The 16,389-nt window shown below is 23.0% G+C and overlaps 6 protein-coding genes across 6 annotated transcripts; 4 read left to right on the forward strand and 2 right to left on the reverse strand.

The window, feature by feature from the left end:
• Positions 1–5: 5 nt before the first annotated feature.
• PBANKA_1323800 (kelch domain-containing protein, putative) lies at positions 6–1,868 on the forward strand (the record flags this gene model as incomplete). The annotated part of the gene is made up of 1 exon (XM_034566832.1): positions 6–1,868. One exon carries the CDS (start codon positions 6–8, stop codon positions 1,866–1,868), a length of 1,863 nt encoding a protein of 620 aa, XP_034423390.1.
• A 253-nt stretch (positions 1,869–2,121) lies between these two features.
• Positions 2,122–3,003, reverse strand: PBANKA_1323900 (conserved protein, unknown function; the record flags this gene model as incomplete). Its single annotated transcript, XM_034566833.1, has 1 exon — positions 2,122–3,003. One exon carries the CDS (start codon positions 3,001–3,003, stop codon positions 2,122–2,124), a length of 882 nt encoding a protein of 293 aa, XP_034423391.1.
• A 1,209-nt stretch (positions 3,004–4,212) lies between these two features.
• Positions 4,213–4,927, reverse strand: PBANKA_1324000 (60S ribosomal protein L29, putative; the record flags this gene model as incomplete). Its single annotated transcript, XM_034566834.1, has 3 exons — positions 4,213–4,320; positions 4,525–4,590; positions 4,892–4,927. 3 exons carry the CDS (start codon positions 4,925–4,927, stop codon positions 4,213–4,215), a joined length of 210 nt encoding a protein of 69 aa, XP_034423392.1.
• Positions 4,928–5,770: 843 nt separating this feature from the next.
• On the forward strand, positions 5,771–7,366 carry PBANKA_1324100 (ubiquitin carboxyl-terminal hydrolase isozyme L3, putative; the record flags this gene model as incomplete). The annotated part of the gene is made up of 9 exons (XM_034566835.1): positions 5,771–5,902; positions 6,080–6,133; positions 6,221–6,289; positions 6,414–6,486; positions 6,605–6,672; positions 6,756–6,836; positions 6,921–6,974; positions 7,117–7,176; positions 7,271–7,366. 9 exons carry the CDS (start codon positions 5,771–5,773, stop codon positions 7,364–7,366), a joined length of 687 nt encoding a protein of 228 aa, XP_034423393.1.
• Positions 7,367–10,208: 2,842 nt separating this feature from the next.
• On the forward strand, positions 10,209–14,141 carry PBANKA_1324200 (conserved Plasmodium protein, unknown function; the record flags this gene model as incomplete). Its single annotated transcript, XM_034566836.1, has 1 exon — positions 10,209–14,141. The coding sequence occupies one exon, from the start codon at positions 10,209–10,211 to the stop codon at positions 14,139–14,141; it is 3,933 nt and encodes a 1,310-aa protein (XP_034423394.1).
• Positions 14,142–15,566: 1,425 nt separating this feature from the next.
• Positions 15,567–16,019, forward strand: PBANKA_1324300 (inner membrane complex sub-compartment protein 3; the record flags this gene model as incomplete). The annotated part of the gene is made up of 1 exon (XM_034566837.1): positions 15,567–16,019. The coding sequence occupies one exon, from the start codon at positions 15,567–15,569 to the stop codon at positions 16,017–16,019; it is 453 nt and encodes a 150-aa protein (XP_034423395.1).
• Positions 16,020–16,389: the final 370 nt, after the last annotated feature.

Consider the following 16,389-nt stretch of genomic DNA (forward strand, 5'->3'; position numbering starts at 1 on the left):
AAAATATGGAAAATTATAGCGGCAAAAAAAATTCTATATTATATCCTATCCAGAATAGCGAACATTTTGAAAGTACTGAAAGCGTTAAAAGTAGAAATAGCATTATAAATGGAAATGTTTTAAGGTGGCATAAACTTAGTTGTTCTTCAATAAAAGATACAAAAAATGATACATCAGAAAGTAGTATATTTTATTCTAATAGTAGCAATATAACTAAAAACAGAGACATAAGTATTGATAAGGATAGTTGGAATTTTCTTGAAAAAAACAGAGTTGCATCAGTATTATATAAAAACTGTATATATATATTTGGTGGATATATACCAAAAGAAAGGGTAAATCATTTTTATAAATATGATATAGTTGAAAATAAATGGATTAAGATGATTAATAATAATTTTCTATTAAAAAGCGAAAATAACTCAGCCTTTTTATATAAAAACAAAATGTATATATTATGCGAATATAACGGGAAAATGAGATGGTCAAATGATTTATATTTTTTCGATTTTAATAAAGAAATATGGGAAGTAATGAAAATAAAAAAAAATAAACAAATAAACAATAGATATTGTCCACCTTCAACATTGTTTGGCTTTTCAACATCTGTTGATGACGTATCAGGTGTGTTGTACATATTTGGGGGATATAACGGAAAATACTTAAGTAATGAATTGTATATTTTAAATTTAAATCATAAAAATTGGATTAAAGCAAAACAAAATGGCGAAATTCCTAGTCCTAGGGCATATACAATAGGGCACATATTTGATGGATACTTTTATATTTTTGGAGGATATAACGGAGAAAGTTGTTTAAATTCTTTTTATGAATATCATATAAAATCTGGAATTTGGACAAAAATTAAATATAATATGGATACAGAAATATCAAATAAAAACTCGAATGAGGATAATAAAAGTATTATAAAAAGTTTAAATGATCAAAAAAAAAAAACAAGTTACACATATTGTAATAACAAAGACAAAGTACCAATGGCTAGATGCTTGATGGGGTCTTTTTTATATAATAAGTGTATATATATATTAGGGGGATATAATAATAATTTTTGTGGAAATTTATACGATTTTTATAAATATAATATTCATGAAAGAACATGGGAAAAATTGAGCACAAGAAATAATTGCTCACAAAATAATCTGAATATTCATTTTTATAAAAATGTTATATATTCTATTGGAAAATTTAATAAAAAAAATATTTTAAACAATATATATGCATTAAAGCTCGAAAATATATATGTTGCACCTTCAGAATTGTTGGATCATTACAAAGGTATGGTTAATAACTCTTTATTTTCTGATGTTGTTTTTATTTTACAAGATCAGCACATTTATGGGTGCAGAAATATTTTGTCATCAAGGTGCCTTTATTTTAAATCCCTATTTAATATTCATATTTCAGAAAAAAATAAAAATATAATAATTAATGGAATTAACAAAATAGTAGACACTAATCTCCATGATCCTATGATTTATATACCAATTAACGATATAAATTATGATGTATTTTTAATTATTATTGATTATCTTTATACAGACAATTTGCCCGTTAATTTCACACTTGAAATGTATATACAAATTTTAATATTAGCTATAAACAAATTCAACTTATTTAGATTAGCACAATTATGTGAGCAAGCCGTTACAAATAAAATAGATCGATATAACGTTTTTAATATCTTATTCATAAGTTATAGAAATAATTCAAAACAATTATGCAAATTTTGCATTGATTTTATTATACATAATAATTTATTAGACAAAGAAAAAATTAATATACTAACATTAGAACCGCATTTATTGGGAGAGTTTTATAAAAAATCTCTATATAGTGATATTAGCTAGCTAAACATTTTTTTTACTATCCATATTTACAAAAACGATAAGAACATGCTTAATCCTGTAAAATATATTTTAATATAATAATTATATTTGTGCTTCCAAATGTTTGCAAGAGAATAACAAAAAAATGACATAAAAAAATATGAGAAAGTAGCAAATAACTAATAATAATAAGATAATATCAAAATAAAATATATCCACATATATGTATCATAGCCCTCTATGGTGTTTAAAAAAAATGGAAAACAAAAAAAAATTATTTAGACTGATTAAAACATTTTGGTAAAGGGGGTCTATAGGCATTTTTGTCAGCGATAACCAAATTTTTAATAATTTGGTCAGTCATTTGCATATCTGTAGTAGTATAATTTAATGTATTATTAACAATTTTTTCATTAATATGAATATGCGGATATGCATACTTCCATTCCCCATTTACGGCGCCCTTTGGTGTAATATTACTCCGAATTTTTTTATCATTTATATATAGATCTCCAATTATTTTCCCTCTAAATGGGCGCATGGTATACTGGATATATCTCATATGAAAGTACATATTATTTTTTCCTTCTTTTTCCACAATATAGTAATAATTGTTTATTCGTATTATTTTTTTATTTTGTAATTCATTACATCCCCCTTGAATAATATTTATATTGGTTTTGTTCATATCACCTTGCATATCATTGTTTATTTCAGCTCCTTCTTCATCCGAGTTTTCATTATCATCTTGTCTATCTTCCTTTTTTGAATTTTTTAAAATAAATTTATAACTATTAAAGTATATCGGATTCCAAAAAAGGCAATTAATTCCATTAAATGGTAATGTGTGACATGTTTCAAATAAATTTTTTCTATTCGGAGGTTTATTAGTAAACTCTGCAAAAAATTTCACATTTAAATGATCACTTTTCACCCATCTCTTTTGGTGGGTATGCCAAGGATACTTATCAACACATGGCCAAAAGGCTTGTCGGGTTCTAGAATCCCGAGCCCTATATGGTGATTTATACATTCGAAAATATGGGTACATAATATTTTTATGTTTATATTGTCTTCTATTTGGTGTGCCAATAGCACTTTTTATCCAAATGTGAACTCTTTTTCCTTCATCTTTATTGATTTTAATTGACGACATTTTAGATAGATTTTATAGAATAAAAGTTTTTTTTAATTTATTTTATTTTTTTCTTTTTAATATTATTATTGCTCACTGTTTTGTATTTTTCGTTCAATCCATTTAATTGGCATGCGAATGTTTTATAAAATGACTATTTTTTTTTTGTGTTTTATTAAGTATATTATAATCAGTGTCGAAATTATTCATTTAATACAAACCGCCCATCCATAGAAAAAATATAATAAAAAAATGTAATAAACAAAAATAAGTGCATAAAAAAAAATATATATATGAAATAGCGAATTGAAAATAAAGTTACTCATATTTGTGAGTCTTTAAACATTCATAATGCTAAATAGTCCTTTCTAAAATTATACATGATTATATAATATACCTGTTATAAAATATATCTTTGTATGTTGTTGTACATGCTATTCATCTAAATTATGTTTTTATTATTTTTTTCATTACTATTTTACTTTCAACACAACTAATTTTTATATTTTACTTTTTTTATCGAGTGGTGCTATTAAATGAGTGCTTAAACATTTATTTTTTCTTAAGCTTATTATACAAGGGGAAAAATAAATATAAATGAAAAAAATTATGTAGTATTGGCTATTGTGATGACAACCATATTTTAAAATAAATAAGGTAATACTCAGTATATAATTCTTTGTATTATTTTTTATCATTTTTATCTTATGTGTACACAATGCCTATTTATAATAATTATGGTTAGAATATACCAATAAAAAATACTAAACACCGATATGAAGAATATAAGTGAAACCATATATTAAAAACTCTATCAAGTATTATAGCATATTTAAAAAAAAATGTATAGTTAACCTTATACAGTAATAATATGTATATATTTATGCATACTTAAGATTATTTATTCCCAACATTTTAAAATATATTAGAATAAAAAAGTTGATGCTTGTAGATATATTTTTCCCCCTAACACATTTAAGGGTATATTATATGTTGAAATGTTAAATATAATATATAAATTGTGCAATAGCGTTTATATATTCCTAAGTATAATTTTAAAACCCTAATAGTAATGATGTTATAAGTTATACTTCGTAAAAAACATGTTTTTAGCAATTCGTGTTAAAAAAAAGGGATTATAAAACATGAAAATAAGAAAAATTAGACTATTTAAAAACTTAACTAATTATCATGGGAAATTAATATAATAGTTATCAAGGCCGTTCGTGTTCATTTTTTTTGGTTTTTTTGTTCTTTTTCTTTTTCTTTTAATTCTTGTTTTTTTTTAATAATTCCTTTTAAACAGTATTTTTGATTTTTAAAGAATTTTGGATCCAACTACGAAAGAAAGAAAAAACGTTAAATTAAAAATGCAGACAAAGTATAAAATGAAAAAGTATATACAAAAAGCTCATTCGAAAAATTATTGATGATATATGGAAACATAATATGTATATGCAACGATACTATAAAAACGTTTTTTAATATTTTAATAAAATAGAGCATATAACTAAATAATTAGTTGTTTGCTTGTAAACATACCCCTTTACGTGACATAAATTTATGAGACTTTGGTTTCTTAATTCCATTTCTGTGTGCCTTTCTATTCTATATTTGGAAAAAAATCGAAAATAATGATAAAAAATTGTAAAATTATAGGAGATACATATACATGTGGTACTTCCATTTTAAGGATATTAACATGTGTATATTTACGGATTTATTTGCGAATATAAAACAAACGATTTAAATTTTTCTATATAAAGTAAATATTGGTATATAATAGAAAAATTCAAGCACGTTTAATAAAAGGTAATTGAGATATAATATATATATATAAGTATATATTATTTTTATTAAAAAGGGGAAAGCAAACTAAAAACTTCGTTTAACATATTATGTTATTTACCTGATTATGATTAGTATGATTTTTTGATTTGGCCATCTTGAAATTATTTTTAAATAATATTATATTTTTTGTAAAAAAATTTATGAAATGATTTTTGTATTTCTAAAGTATAAGTTAATATTTCTTGAGAAAAAACAAAATTTTTTTTTTTTTGTATTAAAAATATATAACTTGTGATTATTAACTTGGTCAAAATATATTTAAAAAAAAATTATTATTTTTTAAAGTTTACATAAATAAATACTAGTAGTGTTTATGTATATAAATAGGGCTATATATTTTTTTCAATAACCAAATTACCATAAATATGTTTTATTTATATATTGTTTGGATCTCTATATTATTATATATATTATATATATGATTGACTATAATATCATAAATAATTTTGTATATTTTTCGTATTTATTATCATAAATTGGCATAGTAGAATGGTAATATGTACATTCATATAGGTATACTTACAAATATGCCATAATATTTTTCTTTGCACTTTAATCCCCTTTAAAAAAAAACGGGAAAAATATATACCTTTTTCCCGCAGTTTTAATAAAAAGTATTAGAGTAATATATCGAAAAAAAATATATATAAGTCAAATAAATTCAAATAAAATAAATTAAAAAACATGTTCCCTTTTTCTTATTAAAACAAATAAATATAATTAAGCAAATAGTACAATATTGCACTTTTTACATTTTTATTTATAACATACTTTCGTAAAATTTAGTAGCATATACAACGTGGTGCTACATATTTCACACATATAAAAAAGCACGCAAAAAAATATATATAACAAATAATTGAATAATAAAATAATAATACTTATATGCCCATATACAATTTTCCTGCGGGTAAAAATAAAATACAAAAATAGGAAAATGACAAAAAAAAAAAAATGGATACCAATAGAATCGAATCCCGATTCGTTGTATTTGTACTCTTGTAAACTTGGACAACAAAAGTTAAGTTTTGTAGACATTTATGGTTTTAACAAGGATTTATTAGATATGGTTAATTTTTTTTTTTTTTTTAAATAAATAAATAAAAAAAAGCATTAAAAATTAATGCATAAAAATGTTGTAATTTATTAAAATGTATAAAATAACAACAAAATAAAAAAGTACGTTGTCTTAACATATGGAAGTAAACTAAATGGGTTATATATTTTTTTTAATTTATATTAACAGATACCCAAACCTGTTCACGCAATAATATTCTTATATCCAATAAAGGATGATATAGTAATAATTAAAAGGTTTATTTTTTTTTATAAAGCCCGTCATTTTTTGTAATGTTATATATTTTCATATTATTTATTCTTTAAAAAGGACAATAGCATTGGTTCAAGCCACATAAATACAACAAATGGTGATATCAACATTTGGTTCATAAAGCAAGTAAACAAATTAATAAAATTGAATTTTTCCAATATTAATATATGTATATAGATATATTTATATTATCTGTATTAATAAATATACTATATTTATAAAAATATTTTTTTTATCTCCTTAAATTAAGACCGTCTCAAATTCTTGTGGTACTATAGCACTTTTGCATTTGTTTGCAAATTTGAGGAATACATTTCCATTAGGTATAGATTTATTAATCAGTTTATTTTCTTCTTTTTATCAACTATATAAATATGCTATCATAAAAAATAACAATATATATAAAATGTACATCTGTATATCTTATTTTCCCATTTTAAGATAAAGATTCTGTATTGGATACATTTTTTACTAAAGTTGACAACCTAAAACCGGAAGGACGCGCACTGGTTATTTTTTTTATTCATTCCTATATTTTATTTTTCAATTTCCTTTTCCTTATTTTTCAATTTTCTTTGCTTTTTTCCCCAAGGAATTCGAGAATAATGATATTATTGAACAACTACACCATGAGTTTTCTGGAAATGAATTAAATTTAGGAGAAAGCATTGATGTGAGATTTATATTTTTTTAATAACGCAAAAATGGCAACTTTATTCACTATATATAATGTATTATTTATTTTTGCAACATTTAGGTTGATACACATTTTATTGTGTTCTTAGAAATAAATGGAATGCTAATCGAATTGGTAAATCAAAATAATTTTTAGTAGCATATTAATGTAAAAAATTAGGTTGTTGATAGTATATTAAATAGTTTGCATATATTTTTTTATATTCCTATTATAATATTCATACATACACGCATGTGCGCATTTTTTTCGAATATAGGATGGAAGAAAAAATCATCCCATAATTCATGGCCAAACCACGAGCAACAATTTTGTATACGTAATAATTTATATATATACTAAGCAAATACAGTAATATATATAGATATAGATCTATCCATATGCTTCCCAATTTTTCACACTTCTTATTTTAGGATGCTGGGAAATTAATCCAAGATAACTTTATAAGCAAGTATCAAGATTGCCACAGTTTTTCTGCCATTGCAATTGTCCCAAATAATGCAGTATAAAAATACTACCTTAAGTATATACTGCGATAAATATAGCCCCAAAAATAATAAATAAATTTATATACGCATGCACATATTCATATAATTTTTTTTAGTTTAATGTACAACTAAAAGTTTGTACATAATTATGTCTTCATGAAATAAAGCTATATTTTTTTAAGGAAAAGTTTAATAATTTTTTATTAAACAACTCCACAAAACATAACTAAAGGCATATAAACTTCATATATTTACACACAAATAAATAACTTTGCTTAGAATTATAAATCTTTCTATTGTATATTTTGTTAAAATTTTTTATTTAAAAGTTTAAGTTACATTTTGATTATATGAATAATATATGTACACTTTGTTTTGTATTTTATTTAAAAAAATATCGCTATATATTAATAAGGGTAATCTGAGTTTGAAAAAAAAGGAAAAGAGAAAATGCTTTTTATTATTCTCATTTGTTAAATTGATTTTTATAGATATAAATAATAATGGTAAGAGTATTTTTTTTATATAAGGACATAATGGTTATTCTGTTGTAATATAAAAAATAACGGAATATGGGAAAACGAAACAAACAAATTTGCATATAAAAAATTCATATTTAATTGTTCTTAAATGTAATTGCATGCAACAAATAAAGTTATTGCAATACCATCGTAATATATATTATATATATATAATACCTTTCGGTATGTGTATATAGATTATCCTTACAGAACGATACGTAGCCTTTCAGTTATTGTTTTGGGTGCAACTTATTAATATAGCTTCCTGAATTATTGCAACCACTGATAAAAAAAATGCGTATATAAATTTTAAAATATATTGATAAATTTTTATGTGAACTAAATAATTAAATTTTTAATAAAATATTTTTAAAAATATTAAATGTGTGTATTATTTTTTTTTTGCCGCTTACGCTAGCTACTAAAAGCATTACACTTAAAAAAAAAGAATGTTAGCATTAAAATGAAAATAAAATGAGAACTAAAACTAAAATTAACAATATTCCCTATTTATAGAAATTTATAAAATTATATTTTTTTGCATAGCTCTGTTACATTATATTTTTTTTTTGGAAACGATATATAGCTTATTTGTCTATATATATATCCTAATAAATATAAGCAACCATATATATTTACATATGAATAATTCAATATATATTTTTTTGTGATAATACATGTGTATATATATGTATTATTTATCTATATATTTAACAATTTTTTACACTCTGAAGGATTCGTTCTATTTCATAATCTATGGTTTCGCATTTTTATTCATTCTTTATTGCGCCCCATTATTTTTTATTTTTGCATGGTTTGAATTTAAAACGTTTATTTAAATTTATTATCGATCTATTGGTGTATTTCTATTTTTTATAATTCTGATTTTTCATATTAACGATTTTATATTGTCATTGATATCTAACCTCCAAAAAAAAAAAAAAATAACAAAACAATAAGTAAAAACGGATAGCCTATATTTTGCACAATGAATAAAAATAAATTAAAAAATATATAGTATCCTATAAATATCTTCATTTTAAAATATGATATATTAAAAAATTGATTTCCATATACAGAATCCTGTTGAATTTTTTTTCATATCTTCATAATTTTTTATGATTTTATTTAGTATCCAAATTAGTGTGCTAACAAAATATGGTGTAAAAGTGTTGTATTTATACTGGGTTACATTTGAAATTGTAGCACATTCTTATTTCTTGTTCATATAATTTTTTTCTTGTAATATATACATATATATATATATGCTTGTGTGTACTTGCTTAGTCACACTTTGATTCTCTCTATTTTTCAATTTATACATCAAACTTCCATTTAGTTATATTTTATTAAATGCTCTAATAGTTGTAAAATAATAATTTCCATATATTTTATGATATATTTTTAATATGCATCTTTCGACTTTACAAATATCCATATGCATATATATTCATGTATAAATAGCCATGTAAAAGTTCTTGAGCATTATGAAATATTTTTTTTAAATTGTACAATAAGTACAAAAATATAAAACCATGATTTCGTGTTATTATATTTGATATACGCATGCAAAGATGCATGTGTGTGTTCATCCGTTTGCACTTTTTACAATCCAAAAAATTAAGTTGCAACATTTTTGGGCTTCATAATTTATGTGTATATTATTCTTCTTCGATCCTTATTTTAATGTATGCCAATTTTTTATAAAATTTACATGCATATATATATGTATATGCATTTTTAATTCGACTTGTAGTTTTTATCTATATAATAGTTCATCTTGAAGATTTATGATAATATAAAAGATTTATAAATAAGTTGTATATATCACTTAAATTATATTCTACTTTTATTTATACTGTTTATCCAAGTATATGCATATGTGCTCCATCTATCGGTACATGGTATAGCCAAAACTCGCATTTTTATCCATACAAAAAAAGGATATATCTAATACCAACGATATTTTATTTTTGATTGAGATAATAATCACCGATCGGATAATAAAGCATTGTCTATAAATAGAGTGTGCATGATTAAATTTGTAACAATTTATATTTTATTTATTATTTTTATTTTTTCGAAAATAGAAACATTGTAGAAGGAGCAGATGGTGTTATTTTTAAAATTGGCAAATATATTCAATAAAGTGATATGGAATAGTTTGAGAAAATATTTTCAAATTATCCCTTGTAAATAAAAAGGTGCAACGGTTGTTTACTCCGTGCATTATATATACATAGATATATATGTCGACCTATCTATATGCGTATAAATATATACGCATAAATATATGTATATATATACATATATATACAGTCATATATTTTGCATTCTTATACATGAACGTGCTCTATATGGCACACCCTAATTACCTACCCCCAAAAGAAACGTTGAAAATTCAATGTTCAGAAAATGGAGCAATTAAATGTATAAAAAATTTTCCGACAAAAAAGGGACAAAATTTTCAAAAGAAAAAAACAAATTCAAATTTGAATAGTTTGGGTTTTATGGAAAGGAATAAATATGATATAAAAGACAATGACAAGGAACAAACATATGACTACAAAGAATCTGGATATACTGAAAATAAATTGAACAAATGTGTTGATAGCAATAATATTGAGACTAATGAAAATCAAAAAGATATTCTATGCTATGATATTTTATTTCAATCATGTACAAATTCCATTAATGAGAAAAAAATCGATTATTCAAAAAAAAAAAGAAATGAGCACATTAATATTACTATCAACATGTGTAAGAAAAAACAAAAGGTTGAAAACTGTGATAATAAAAATTTTGTAAAAAGTCAATATGAAAATGTGAATCAAAATTGTAAAGAAAAAAATAATCCACAGAATTATAAAACAAATATAAAAAAAAATGAAATGTTACAACACACCAATGGATTATATAGTTGGAATGAAATTAAAAAAAATGAAAATTTGTCTTTAGTCAATAAATTTGATAATTTCAAATCGGTTTTAGCTTATAATAATAAAATAAATGATGAAACAATTTTGAATAATATAAATAAAATTGATGAAAAAATATTCCTCAAGATCAATCAAAATTATAATGATTTGGGTTATAATAGTATAAACAATAGTAATAATTTGAATACTGTGAAATATTTTCCAGAAGACACAACATTGAGGGAACAAATAAACATATACAATAAAAATGAAAAAATATTTTTAGATATAAAAAATGTAACATATAAGGATTATTTAGAGGAAAGTACAAGTAGATCCACAAGTAGAAGTAATCGAAGTAGTAAAACTGATGGAGAAAATATAAACATTTGTTGGAGCAACTATTATTTTAAAGACTTATCATGTGAAAGCAGTTACAAAGATGAAGATATAATAAGCAGAGTAAATTTAGATATACCAGATATTATAGATGATGATAAAATAACGAAAGTGCATAATGACAAAAAAAAAGTTGAAAAACGAAAAAAAGAGGATCATAGTGAAATTAGAAATGATATGATTAAAGAAAATAAATTGAAAGAAAAAAAAATTAACATAAAAAAAATTATCGACAGGAATGTATTAACTAACTTTATTGAATGTGTCAACAAGCAAACAAATTCTACTGAGTTTATTCCATTTAGAAAAGTTTCAAAAGAGAATCAAAATAATAAACAAATTAAAAAAAATGAAAATTCCAAAAATTCCAAAAATTCCACAGATACATTATATAAAAAGGTTTCTCAAACTAATAAACTGAAAGGAAATGAAAATACTATAAATAACCATGTTGAAAAAAGGGGTACACAAAATAAATTTATGATAAATAAGGATATATCATTTATTAACAAATATAAAAAAGTTTTATTACCAATAAACAAAAATGAGCATATAGTTCATATGTCTTTGCCTTCTCAAAATCGGTGCAAAAGTGAGATTCTACAATCATGCCAAAATAAATTTATAGCTACTAATAGAAATGTTGTCCCAAAAATAGAAAAAAAACAGCTAGACAAAAAAGTTAATTGTAATGATGGTGATTTTCCAAAAATCAAATTAGAAAGCATCTTATCATCACAAAATAATTATCAAAGGTGTGATAACAAAGTTGAAGAGAAATATAATCAAAAAGTAATTATAAATAAATCGAAAAATGAAGAAAATATAAGTGCCTTAGAAAAGCCATACACAAATTGTGTATCATCACTGCTTTGTGCAAATAAAAATAATCAAAATGAATTGATCCACCAAAATGAATGTGCAAAAACAGGGATAAATTTATTACGAACAAATATCTCAAATAAAAAATATGCACCTCATAATAAGGAAATGCCTCACCATGAAAAATTAAAAATGCAAAATAATAAAATAAAATTGATAAATATTACTAGCCCAAAAAATGGAGCCATAAATAGAAATTATAAAAATTTACCAAACTCTAACACAAGTCAAAATTATGATATCCCCAAAGTTGATAATAATATGCCCACAATAAGTGACGATAATATTTCAAATCATTTTAAAGAGAACTATGAATATTTAAAAAATTATTTTTACAAATTAAATAAAACAAATACAAGTATAAATGATTATTTTCTTAATCTTTTCTGCTACACATTTATGAAAAAAAAAAATCAAATGATGAATTCTAAATCGAGCAATGAAAATTGGGCTAATAATATGCAACTACACAATTTTAACAGTAAAGAAAATATTACTACCATTTTTAAACAAAGTGATATATCTTATTCAAACAGGTACACAAAAAAAGAACAAGATAAATCAAAAATTGATAAGCATGATAATAATATTATTTGCATGGATAGACCGATGAAAGGCACACACAATTTACTAAAAAATGAAAACTTATACAAACAGAATAATCCAATTGATAATAAACAGACAAATTCAGAAAGTAATCATAACGTTATGAAGACATATCAAAACAGTTTACCTTATTGTAGAGACACTAAAAGCAACGATGCAATTAATAGCACCGTTTGCAAAAACCCAAATAAAAATAATAGCATAAGGGAAAACTATAATAATGTTTCTAATATAGAAAATAGTGAGATAAAAAATATTTTATACAGCTTTTACAATTATTTGAAACTAAAGGATTATATTATTCCTCATAATATTTATAATAATTCTGATAAAAGGGATATGAATGAAAATAATCGAAACAATAATAAAACTGATAATTACAAAAAAGGTTATAATGTTAAAGAAAATCACGATTTTATAAACATTTCTTACAATTTTATAGATGAGCACAAAAACTTAAATAATAACATAAGATATGACAACTTTTGCAGCTATCACAAAAGAGAGTTGAATAGTTATGATAATAAAAATAAGCATGTTCCCAAAGAACCGAATAATTGTGACTCAGCAAGAAATGGTATAGATATATCCAAACCTACAAACGAAGATATACACAAAAATGATTATCCTCATTATTCTAACCATTTAAATCAATGTTTTAGTAAAGGGGTAAATGCCAACTGTTTTTATGGATGTCCTCATAGTTTCTATAAAAAAAATGTGGACAAAAAATATAATCGTATTTTCAAAGACAATAAAGTAAACTTTAGCAACGGAGCATATTTTTACTTATTAAAAAATATAATAGAAAATTTAGACAGAGAAGAATTACAGAAATTAATGATTTGCCAAACTTGTTACATATTAAAAAAAATAAAAAATAAGATAACCCCTATTGATGTTATTTTAGATACACAAATTTTATTTTATGACTGCAATAGCTATTTCAAAAAAAAAGGGTGGATAGATGATACTACTAAAGAAAATAAAATTGAAACCGGTGAAAAAATCAACAAAAATAATATCACAAATTATAATGAAAAATATAAAAATAATGAAAATTTATACTATTCTAATTATCAGCTGAATGATTTTCATAAACGAAAAAATAATGTATCTTCTGTTAACCCTAATAATGATACTGTTGGTCATTTAAATATGTCCAACAGTGTACAAATGATTTATAAACACCATCGTGACAACAGCGATAATGTCCAAAGCGATGCAATTTCTCTAGAAAACGATGGCGATGCTACAGCTGCTACTACTACATATATTACTCCTACTAAAAAGAATGTACAATTCTATAATATTGGAAACCGTGAAATTTCGAGGACGTCTACTACAACTTCTATTAGTCATAAAATGAATGCCAATCATTTAAAACGTGACGAAATAAATGCAAAAGATAATACAAATATGGATGATAATAAATATATAAATTCCGAAACAAATCAAAATTTCATTTAAGGAAATCCACGTCAATATTGTGAAACTACAAATGTTGCATAATATAAGCTATTAAAAGTGTAAAACATTAAATCTAAAAGATGAACATAAAAGAGATGATGGGAAAGGAAAAGCTATTTTTACAATTCTCTTCATTAAGAATTTTGAAAAAAAAAATATAAATAACCTAGTTGACGAAATTACAGCCATATAATGCTATACGAATGTGCAAAAATAACATAACAAAAAATTGCAAAATAAATAACACTGGAAAGGTGGTAAAAATAATGGCGAACTTAAATGCCATAAAAAAAATATATTTCATTTAAACTTTATACAGGTACTTATTACTTTTTTAAAAATATGTGAAAATATCAAAATTGAAGATATTGTCCTTCCAAAAAAAAGGAACAAAAAAGAACAAATATTTATTTTTATAATATATATATACAATATATTCCATTTTTTGTTAAATTGTCATGTTTATTGTTTTATTAACATATAACTGATTTCAAAGTTTTTCGGTGTCCGTGTGTGAATGTCTTGTCAATTTCTTTGTACACACATATACATATATTGGCCATATACATGTATATACCAGTGTTGTTCTAAATATAAATGCTATTTGTGTAGAATGAAAATTTTTCCACCTTTTTAATTTTTTCTGGCATATAAATAAAAAATTATAAAAAATTCAGTACTTTTAAAAGAAAATATATTTATACGTAAGTTTTTCCAAGTATATTTTGAATAGTTTATTCTTTTATTAATAAATTTATATTCACACAAAAAAAAGAAAAAACGGAAAAAAATATGTACATTATTTTTGATTCGTTCATACTATAGTTTAATATTATAAAATTGTAAATAATAAGAAACAAATAAAAAAGTAGCACATTTCAAATGGTTTTACTTTACAATAAATTACATACATTGTTTAAGTCCATAATTTACATTTATTATTTTGTACATTGTTACATTTTTTTTTCTTTCATTTTTTTTTCTTATTTTGGCTATTTTTGCATATAAATTCTGAATTGTTCATTTTTTTAAGAACTTTTCTAATATTTTGCGCACATTTATATAAAGTTTATTATGCTTTATATAAACAATTTGTATATATTTTTCCTATGATTATAACGAAAAATAAAACCCCAATAAATAATTTTATTTTTTATGAATGTTCTTTAGTGTTGATTAATTTTGGAGTTTATTTTAATTTCACTCTTTTAATTATTAGCAACTTTTCAGTTTGATCTATTTTTTATCCTCCATATATTATTTTACGTTGTTTGATCATATTTGATTTGCTTATGGTTTTTATTATATATTTTTGAGAGTTATAAATTTCTTAAACTTTTCCATAGTATAATTTTGTAATTTTTCGATACACATTTTACACACATTTTTTTAAATAATTTAACTCTTTTTTTTTTAATTTTCAAAATGGGAAACAGCTTGTGCTGCATTAACGACTTAAAAAACAACAAATCCAATATAGATATATATGCATATCCTAGCCAAGAAAAATATGATGAGTATGATAATTGGACATTAGAAACTTGGATAGATAAATATAAGAATGGTAATACAATTAGAGTAGCATTTCCTGATGGAAATGAAATTCAATGTTATTTTAAAATTTTTTTAAATGAAAAGTGCTTTGAACTATCCTTAGATAATAAAGTTCGTATTATAAAATTTAATGATATTAAGTGTGTACTCCACAGAAATAGTTGTGAATCATTATTAGAATCAGAACAAAATTTATTAAAATCACCTAAGGTTATAGGAATTCGATTGATTAGTACACTTAAAGCTATTGCCTTTGCAATGGATAGTCCTGGAGAGGAAAGAATGTTTTATGAATTTATAAAAAAGCATTGCTTAACTGCTTAAGAGTGAAGTGCACAGGAAATAATATTTCACACACATTACACTGGTGTTCAAATGGTGAATCAAAACAAAAAATCGTTACAATGAGACTGTCATATATTAATGAAAAATTAAAAAAAATTCACCTTCAATAATTAAATTGCTCATAGAAGATAAATTAAAGGCAAAAAATAATAACGAAGGAAAAACATACAAATTCAATTTAGCGCAAAAGATATGTTTCACCTATCTATATTAGTATACAAGGAATACATATGGGGAAACGCGGGTTTGCAAAATGCATATAAAATACTTATATCACATATAACTACAGTTGCGTGCATTTTTGTTTTACATAATTCGAGACATTTTTAATATACCCAATATATTAGAT

This window comes from Plasmodium berghei (genome assembly GCF_900002375.2).
Source record: "Plasmodium berghei ANKA genome assembly, chromosome: 13".
In the NCBI taxonomy this organism is placed as follows: Eukaryota; Apicomplexa; class Aconoidasida; order Haemosporida; family Plasmodiidae; genus Plasmodium; species Plasmodium berghei.